This window comes from Eurypyga helias, unplaced genomic scaffold (genome assembly GCF_000690775.1).
Source record: "Eurypyga helias isolate BGI_N326 unplaced genomic scaffold, ASM69077v1 scaffold1932, whole genome shotgun sequence".
Classification (NCBI taxonomy): Eukaryota; Metazoa; Chordata; class Aves; order Eurypygiformes; family Eurypygidae; genus Eurypyga; species Eurypyga helias.
The window spans coordinates 1-10,363 of NW_010236390.1; the positions used below are offsets into that span (position 1 = coordinate 1).

At 38.4% G+C, this 10,363-nt stretch overlaps 1 protein-coding gene across 1 annotated transcript in view; it reads right to left on the reverse strand.

The window, feature by feature from the left end:
* Positions 1–529: 529 nt before the first annotated feature.
* LOC104506175 (phosphatidylinositol 3-kinase catalytic subunit type 3-like) overlaps positions 530–10,363 on the reverse strand; it is a gene marked incomplete at both ends in the record, with an annotated part of 14,853 nt that continues 5,019 nt past the window's right edge. The window contains 7 exons of the mRNA XM_010147043.1: positions 530–601; positions 1,782–1,869; positions 3,096–3,250; positions 4,512–4,697; positions 6,459–6,551; positions 7,031–7,135; positions 8,243–8,314. Of these exons, the coding sequence (XP_010145345.1) occupies positions 530–601; positions 1,782–1,869; positions 3,096–3,250; positions 4,512–4,697; positions 6,459–6,551; positions 7,031–7,135; positions 8,243–8,314 (771 nt within the window). The remainder of the gene's footprint in view (positions 602–1,781; positions 1,870–3,095; positions 3,251–4,511; positions 4,698–6,458; positions 6,552–7,030; positions 7,136–8,242; positions 8,315–10,363) is intronic.

The window sequence follows — 10,363 nt, forward strand, 5'->3', positions numbered from 1 at the left end:
AGGACAAGGGGTAATGGGTTTAAATTGAAAGTGGGGAGGTTTAGATTAGACATTAGGAAGAAATTCTTCACAGAGAGGGTGAGATATCAGGAAGAAATTCTTCATGGGGAGGGTGGTGAAGCACTAGAAAAGGTGAAGCTGTGGATGCCCCATCCCTGGATGTCTTCAAGGCCAGGCTGGATGATGCTTGGAGCAACCTGGTCTAGTGGAGGGGGTCCCTGCCTATGACAGGGGGATTGAAACTAGATGATCTTTAAGGTCCAACTTAAACCATTCTATGATTCCGATACTTAATGTCCTAAAAATTCCTTTATCTAACAGTAAAGCACATTTGTGTGTTTTAAAAACCAGCCCACTTCTTTTATTAATTTTTCTGATCAAATGCGTGTTGGTTTAAATCCACTACGTCATTCTGACAGAAATTGAGATTCTGAAGTTGTGACAAGTATTCTTTTGCTGTGCATCCATCTGGGCATTATAGCTTTGATTTCAATTAGACTTTATACAGTATGAATAAATAATTTCTAACATACCAGTATAAGTAGTTCGCCAACGTGGAATTTTTGCATGCTCGTGATATCAAGAACGTGCAAAGATCTTGCTGGAAGGGATTTAAGAAAAACACAAGTTAAGTTGTAAAGAAGTCTGAGCCCCTAGGAGAGAGGAGGTTAACGGAAAACCCAAAATAATTGCAGAGTTGTGAGAAATGCACTGCCTTCTAAGGACTGAATGAAATCCAACCTCTTATTTAAATCACGAGTTTAATGTTACTCCAAACAAATCCAGCAACAACATTACAAGCAAAACCATGTCTGACACTACAGTAATATATTTACCAACGTGTCAGAAGCACATGATAAATCTTTAATGTAAAATTTCTACTTATCATATATTACACTTTTTTCTATGCAATTATCCCCTCCTGTAGGATTCAACCTCAAAAGGGACGTGCTACCTGTTATGCACGCAGAAGACCTGAAACTCAAAGATGTTCTACATTTTAACATAGATAACAAATCTATAGAGAAATACACATTATGTAGTTACTTTTTCAAGATTTAACATTCCAACTAACAAAAAATCTGTGTCTTTACTGATATGCTCAATTTGAGGCTTATTTTCTATTAAGTACTAAGACCCAAAAAAGGAAGATCTGCAACAGGGAATGGAGATCTTCAGTCCAAAGATCAATTAATTGCACATCAGATTAAAATCAGATTCTTTCAAACTGACTTTTCCTTATATCTTTCTCTCTCAAATCCCATTTTTATTACTCTTCTCTTTGTGGTACAAAACGAGTATAAACTTTGGCAGATGTACATCAACACAGTATCTCAGTTCCAAAAAGATGACACCCACACCAAAGAATATGGCTACAGGAAAAACAGACTGAGGAGTTTAAAACATCTTGGTAATTGCTTTCCATTTAAAAAAGCCTGCTTTAAAACACCTCAGACACATGCAATTGTCAGTATCTAATCAGCATGTGATAGCCTTTGCAGTAATTTTCTCCTCTAGAGTACTTTAATTTTATAAAGAAATCAATACCCAGTCCCCCAGTTTTAGCTAATGCGTACATAAACAGACTGCCTGTAAAAAAAACCCCAGTTAAGCTACTGCTATTTCTTTTAGCATTTAGTTTACATTTATATTCTCTGAGCACTAAGTATTCAGCAAGATAAAGTAGAAAGATTCAAATATTCAGAAGCACAAACTAAAAGCAGTACCAGATCACCAAAAACCCTCAAGTATCAAAACCACAGATAAAGCATTTGACTTACATCAAGGTTTTCATTGTCTGTAAGTTCTTTTGTCTTAGAAGTAAGAGGTGGTGAGGAAACAGGTGGAATAGGACTCATGATCTGGGAACTACATAAAAGAAAGCAGGTAATTAGCATGATTCAAAGTTCTTGCTTAGGGGGCAGAGGAAATAGCATGCATGGAACCAGCAACACATTTCACTCCCACAGCATAATAAATTCAGAAAAACTGGACGAGAAGTATCTTGGAAGAAAGTATCTCATCCCTGTTCCAGAACAAACTGCATGAACCACACCTTTGACAGCTGCAGTTCCTGAAAATGGCAAAAATCTGTGCCTGGATAGCTACACAGTTTATGGCTGCTAAGGACATTCACTTACATCAAATTTAGCATTTTGTTTCATCTTCCATAAAAAAACTAAGCAGACATAGATGGGAATTGAGCAAATCCACATTTTCACAAAAAGCTTTTTAAAATGTTCTTAAAATGGAATTGCTAATACACAACACCTGCAAGCACTCATCTCTGGAATGCAATTACACATCACACAGTATAAAAACCCAATGCTTGCAGGGAAAGAATTTTCAGACAGTAAGTTTACCTGGAAGGAAGTAATCAAACAGCTCTGCTAACGTCTAAGTGTCACTGCAGCCTCAAAATGCACCATACAACCCCCATGACACCCACTCTACAGCTTAGCAGCAAGAGCAATGAAAAGCAGTATACTTGTAATATAAAAGTATGCCCTAGCGACACATGTGATTAGACACTGAAGCTTAAGACTAAAAATACTGGAAATTTATATTAAGTATTCACAGGAGACTTTGTTTCACCAAGTTTGTTTGAACCTTGCTTAATACCATATTAATCAGGTATCTCCCCTTTTCTTTCAGATCCCTGCAAGAAAGAAAGTGTCCTCCCCGAGCTCCTTTACATTCACAAGGCTCTCCCTGCACCACATATGCAAAGGCAAGAAGAAATACCTTTCCATTTCAGACTGATTGGACTGTCAGAACCACACCCTTCAATCAAAGTGGAAAATAGAGCCTCATGCAACAACTGCATTAAAGACATCTTAACTTTTCCAAGGACAGAAAGAAGGACTGCCAGTCTGCTCTCTGGCAGCTGTCTTCCTTTTATGTATAAGGTCAAAGGTCCCAACTAGAGAATTAAGAACATTTGCTCTGTAAACGACCTGTAGTCAGGAAATATCTTCTGTGAAAGTTCAAAGATTCATTTTGTTTTCGCTAATGTTTTATAATCTGAAGAAGTGACAAGATGCTGAATATGCAATGGTCCCCGAAAAGGAGAGACACATCTGAGGGATTCTTACCTGTCTATTTCTGCACCATTAGTTCCAGATGTTGCCATGCTTTCTGACATTGAACCTTGACTGTCCCTCTTGCTAGGTTCCAGTCCATTCTTTATGTCATCGAAGTTTTCGTATTTCAATGCCTGGACTAACTGTAGGAGGTACATCAGCAAATCCTCATGGAGGAAAAAAAATGAAAATTAACTGAGTGGGTAAAAGCTAACTAAGACTTCGTTCAAAATTGTAATTAACAGAAATACCTAAGTCAGGATTTAGTGACCTATAAAGAAATGGAAACTGGGGTCTCCCTGCAATAGAAACACTGGTGAATGCCACAGTTTGAATCCCAAAAGATACTGGATTATCATGCTACTATTTTTTTGTTATACAAAGATAGTAAGTGCTAATTAAGTAAATATTTATGTGTAATTATTTCTTTAAAGCTGTCTTTAGTTAAGCTGCCCTACTTGCTTCCAGCATCCACAAAAATAAACCTTTCAGTTCGTGGTTCCCAAGAAGAAAATTCAAGCATTAAATGTGGACTCAGATACTCTCCTTTCTTATGCACTATGGTTTGCTTCTTGGGGTTTTCTGGTCTCTTGTGCAGGTGGGGATCCAGAAAGAAAAAACAACCCAAAACACGTAACTGATGAAGACCAGATTCACTCAATGTTTGTAATTAATTTCTCCCCTCTACTATCCAACTTGCCCTGTTTAGTTGCCTTCAAACATTTCACACAAGGTACATTTTAAATTCAAAGCAGTATGACCCTGGTTAGCAAAGCAGACTTGCAAAAATTTATGCTTTTTATTTTAAATTATTTGATTGGCAAGGATTCAAGAGTTATGGTAATACATTAAAAGTTGGGGTTTTTTTACTGTCATAAGGAAAAATATATTAATAATTAAGATTTAACAGATTAGCATCTATTAAGTGGGCTCTACTTAAATCACAGCTCATCAAATTCTAATCAGTATATAATTAGAAACACCTTATTTCCACAGATGCTTTTCTGATCGCTTTCTTTAGCAAAAGAGTATGACATCATACTGCTTCAATTTATCAGGTGGATTTGTTGGAAATCTTTTAGTAGACTACTTAAGTTCAGAGCACTTCTATGCAAGTTAACACTTGAAATTTATCACCGGTTTCTGTGGAGAACATATGGTTGTTTCTCCTTGTTTGACAAAACCAGCTATCGCTGGCTGTTCACACTAAGACAATTATCAGTGATTGCCACTTAATAATGTGAAGACTTTGCTCCATAAAGAGCTTATATTAAATAGCATCGTAGTAAATTTTGTTAGTTTTTATTAGTTTTCCATCACTATTATTCACTTCAACACCTTAGAAAGTAGCAAACATTTCAAGTGTTCAATGAAAGTAAAAAATCCTGAGACCAGCTGACTTCAGCATGTACACACACCAATGAATACCTCATCATCAGCCTGCTGAAGCCTGGCAACAGCATAACGCCGAACTGTTGGGTTGGTAAAGTGAGATGACAGAAGTTCTAGAGAGTCTTCCACATCCATGGGCTTCCACTTGCCCAGTAGCTCCAGTGCTTGCTTTGCCTCTTGTGGTAGGTCCCAGTTGACACATTTCAAGAATTTTGTCAAGGCCTAAACAGAAAGAGATTGGACAATTCATCAGTGAAAAGCAAGACTAAACAAAAGATTTAGAATAGAATATAGACCATGTTAGTTGGAAGGGACCTACAGTGATCATCCAGTCCAACTGCCTGACCACATCAGGGCTGACCAAAAGTTAAAGAATGTTATTAAGTGCATTGTCCAAATGCCTCTTAAACACTAACAGGCTTGAAGCATCGACGACCTCTCTAGGAAGCTTGTTTCAGTGTTTGACCACCCTCTCACTAAAGAAATGCTTCCTAATGCCCAGCCTAAACCTCTCCTGGTATAGCTCTGAACCATCCCAGTTGTATCACTGGATACCAAGAAGAAGAGATCAGCACCTCCCTCTCCCCTTCTCTTCATCAGGAAGCTGTAGAGAGCAATTGGGTCATCCCTCAGCCTCCTTGTCTCCAAACTAGACAAGCTCAAAGTCCTCAGCTGTCCCTCATAGGACATTCCTTCCAACCCTTTCACCAGCTTTGCTGCCCTCATGTGGAAGCATTCAAGGACCTTCACATCATTCCTAAAGTGTGGGGGTCAGAACTCCACACAGTATTCAAGCTGAAGCTGTACAAGCTGGTGCTGAATACAGAGGGATAATCTCTTCTGAGCAGCTCGTCATGCTGTGTGATGCCACCCAGGACGAGGTTTGTCCTCTTGGCTGCCAGGGCACTGCTGACTCCTATGGAGACCGCTGTCACCCAGCACCCTCAGATCCCTTTCTGCAGGGCTGCTCTACTGCTGCTCCTCTCCAAGTTCATATTTGTGCCAGACGTTACTCCATTCTAGGTGCAGAATCTGTCATTTTGACTGTTAAATTTTCTTCCACTAATCATAGCCCAATGGTCCAATCTATCTAGATCTGTCCAGAAGGTTTCTGGTCCCTCAAGGGAGTCAACAGCCTATCCCTGGTATCATCTGCAAACATGCTAATGACACATTCAACTCCTGCATCCAGACTGCTGATAAACACACTGAACAGGACTGGCCCTAGAACTGAACCCTGAGGAACACAGCCAGGCACCAGCGAGATCCAATCACATTCACTACATCCCTCTGCCCTTCAGCCAGTTCTTCTCCCAGCACACCATGAACCTGCACATTCCACAGCTGGACAGCTTGTCCAGGAGGATGCTGTGAAATTAAATGTTTCACCTTAAGGCAGAACTAGATTCAGACTATACTTACATAAGCAGAGACCTGACCAACCTTACTGATGTGACAGTATAACACTGGATTATTTTAATACGTCCAAAAAAAATATAGCTGGGTTATCTTCTAAGCAAAATGTACCAAGTCAATGGTTACTGTTCCACCACAATTATCACTCCATAAAAATGCCCACTGACAGGGGATTACTTACTTATTTTAATTATTTAATTTACTTTGAGCTTTTGGTGTGTTGCTAGTTATTCTGGTAATGCTGATCCTCATCTAAAAAAGATGAAGAAGCATCTCTTTAATAAAATTTTTCCTTGCTGAAAGGAGAAGACAAAATCGGCAACACTGGCACTTTAAGCTGACAGTCTGTGTTTGCAGAAAGACTGCTGCCGTCATAGTTTATATGACTTGAGAGGGAAAATTTCGGTCAATTCTTAAATCAATAAGATTTTAGAAAAAGTTAAAATAATCTTGACTAGCTTCTAAGACACTGATGCTCTGTATCTCTGCAAGGACAGAAGACTGTAGAATGAGTGTCAGATGAATCACCTCTTGCATTAGGAAGTTATCTCAAATGATCTGACTTACCTTCTCCTGATTAGTGAGGTAATATCTGAACTTCCAAACTAGATCCTGTTCCTCATATGTTAGCTGCTTTGTCGGTGGATAACTCACTATGATCTATTAGATACATAGTCAGAAAGTGAGTTTAAAAACCATGAACAGGCATAATCAACAAGTTAAGAGACTACACGGTGACAAAAGCACAAGACTGACAACACAGAAAAATAGCTAGGAAAAACAAGCTTTCCAACAATGCAAAGTTCTCATGCTATCACGGTGACACACCTCTGTTATGTGGTTGATTGAACCAGTGGTGTAGGCAAACTCACACAGTCACTTTAAGGCTACCATGATGTCTGCACAATATGCATTCTTTACGCCGCTAAAACTGTTTTATAAAAAAAATAAGATCTAGTACCTTCTGCTCCTTTCCAAGTTGGATCCATCTAAGCACTTGTTAGAAACACTTAACAGCATTTTTTCATGAAATTACTTTCTCTAAACTGAAGTGAAATGCATTTTCCCTAAACGGTCATCATATATTAATACCAACCTACCGCATAAAATTGGATTGAGCCATCATATGTCTGACTTACATTAAGCTGATCTCGCGTAGCTGCATTAGGCTTCAGATCATGATCAGAAGGTCCACTTCTTAAACTTCGAGCAAGTTTGTGATGTTTGCTTTCTACTAAGTTCTCCTAAATGCAGAGGGTAAGTCAGTACTTATCAATATTTAAACTTCAGAGAAACTTATTACTGAAATGAAACCATCTAGGAAAGACTCACCAGTATCTTGAATAATGCATGACAATTAAATTCACATCTAAAACTACAGTGTCTTCTGGATTTTCTTTGTTGCTGTTTAAGAAGAAACTTCTTCAATAGTAAGTGGAGAGTTGTTGGGAATTTTGAAGGTTTTTTTTGGGTTTTTTTTTTTTTTTTTTTTTTTTTTTACTTCACACAATTTACAAACCCTATCTTGCCTTTTGGTGAATTACTGCAAAATGCAAGCGTTTCAGTCAACACATCCGTGATTTAGAGAGCCCTCAAACGTGCTAGCCGCTTTATGAACGTTTTTAGAATGTCTGCAGGATAAAGCTTTGTATGCAAGAAAAACTTCTCGGTAAGTTTTCCCACTGTTAATACCATGTTAGCAACAGTAGGAGCCACAATAGGAGCCACAGTGCCAACAAGATTTCAGCAGCCAAGGCAGTTTTCAGCATTATCAGACTTGCTCTTGCAGTGTTAGATTACACAGTGCTCAAACAGTGTCGCCAGTAGAAGCCCACTTACATTAAGGTTCCCAAAGCTGCCAATACCAGTCCCACTGAATTGGCATCCACAATAATGGAAATCTTTTCTAGAACTGTACTTAGGCACTGTCTACATGAAAGACAACATACAAGAGAGTGTAGGGAGAAAATGTTTTAACAGATGAAGTGACCACGAGTTACTCCACCTTCCTCTAAATTTCTTCAGCTCCCTCTTACCTTATATTCCCACCCTCTGACCTCTGGCCAACCATCCCCCTGTTCTACTTTACTACACCTCAGAAGCAAGCAGATTAGCTATGGAAAGGAGGATATGAACATACAGATTAAATCAGTACTTGTATTTTAATCTAGCAGGGAAAAAAAAATAAAACAACTACAAAAGGTCAAACTCTCTGATATTTCTCAAATACATATTTCCACTGGAATTTTAAAATATTGAAGACTGCAATACAGGCAAGCTTTCATCTCCATTTATGAAAACTTCCAACAAAAATACTGTAATACAGATTGCATTGCATGGAATATGCTTACCATAGACATCTGGGGATCTGGAATTTTAACAATTTCAGAACTTGTTAAAATTGGAGATGACTCGTCACCATCCTGAATGACAAAAGTTGAAGATATATTAAACATCTCAAGTCTTAGGAAAACAATAATATCGTATTAATGTGTTGCAAATTACATTACAGTGAAAGAATGATGCACATACACCTGCTGACTTTTGTTATAATGGGGAAAACAGAAAATAAGAAATGTTTATTTTTCTTGTCAGGTTTTTCCAGATGATAAGCAAGCTGGCAAGAGAGATGAAAGCTCATCTGAGGAGACGCAACTTGGCAACTCGATTCCATGCTGGCACACAGGTGAGTGGAGAAATCCACTGTTATCATTATATCAGCATTACCTATATTCCTCTGGAAGCACAAAGAGGAACCAAACCAGGGTCTGTATTTCCCCCCAAACCAAACCGTTCCTAGAAATAACAACCACACTACAGAAAATATCTCCTAGTACCTCAACACAGAATCAGGAAGATAAATGTATCTGTTACATGTTCCATGTGGAGCACGACAGTGTCTTCCAGAAGTTCCTGCTGTGCTGCTCTGGAGCAGTGCAACAGGAGCCTCTTTTGTTTTCCTTAGGGGAACCTAACCTGCTGCTGCATAAATATGGGAAGGGAGAAGCTAAAAGTTTTCTGCTTGAAACAGGAAGAATGAAAACAAACACAAAGCCTGACAGCAACCCTGTTTCTTTCGTCCAGTCACATCCAATGTTTTTTTTAACCTCAGAAGTGTAACTAAGCAATAACTGACACGATGTACAGAAGAACATTTCATTTAAAAGACAGTATAAAAAAGAAAACAGTGAGACAGCACCAGCATAATACATGCTATGCTACATTTATACTTAGATTGCTCTCATTTATTTCTGAGTAAATTTCAGCTCAGAATACTAAGTTTTGACATATCCACATTTCCCTCAATAATGTAAGTTTTCAGATAACTTGCTCAGGCTCCTTTCTGCCCCCACGCTCCTTTTTGGGTTTTTAGCCGCCTGGTCTTCCAATCACATGCCTCTTGGGATGGCTTTGATTGTACACTTTTTCAGAGGTAACTTTCAAAGAAGCAAGGTGCTGGTATCAAGTGGAAAAACAAGTCACCAACCAGATACAGGAGTTAAAATTGCCATTAATGTATCAGCACAAATATGTTTTTGTCCAGCTACATACATTTTGTGTTGCTGACTACAGTAAGAGATCTCTTATTATTAAAATGCATGTTCATGAAGACACTTTTACTACATTTATTAGTGTCCTATGCCTTTCTGATGCACCTATTTCACAGTCAAAATAATGACAGTAACTACACACATATCCTTCTTCGTTAAGGGAAATACACACAATCTGGCTGCAGTACCCAGAAGGTGAGCAAGATCGCTCTTCCCTTATTTTAAAGAGTACTTACTCATGCAAACACTGAACAGCACAGAGAGGACACTTGCTTAAAGTTTCTCTGTTTTGAAATTATACGGCCTAAACAAGGAACTTTGTTTTAACCTAATTATTCCCAAAGTATTTCTATTATAAGAAAACACTACTGCATCATAGAAACAGCAGACTGGACTCACTTGGAGCCACGCAGAGATCAGCACAAGCATTGTACTAAAACCTTTGCCACCTCATCAGATAAAACTCCCAGATGATGTTATACTACTTTTTAAGAAGTTACATAAAAACAATGCATTTTTTTGAGGGAGTGGGGGAAGATCCTTCTGGAAATAAATAAAAAAGATTAATTTCAGTATACTAACTGGTTATCTTCCTAACCAAAACCCTAGCATGGCTGCAATCTGACTTGACCTTTAGAAAACAACAAGGAATTACTAATGCCCCAGTAATAAGTTTCTACTCCATTTAAACCATCCACACAAAAGTACATAGAAAACACCTGACACAGGAGTGGATTCACTAGAAATTAATAAATGCTCAAACTCCTACCGAGGCATTTATACCATCCATATCCCCTGTGGATTCTCTAGGGTTAAGCAGTAATAACACCCATATTATTACATCTTTCTCTCAGGGAAAACATTGAGATAAAATAGCTGTAAAAGGAAAGAGAAGGAAGACTAGGAAGCTCATGGGCTGAG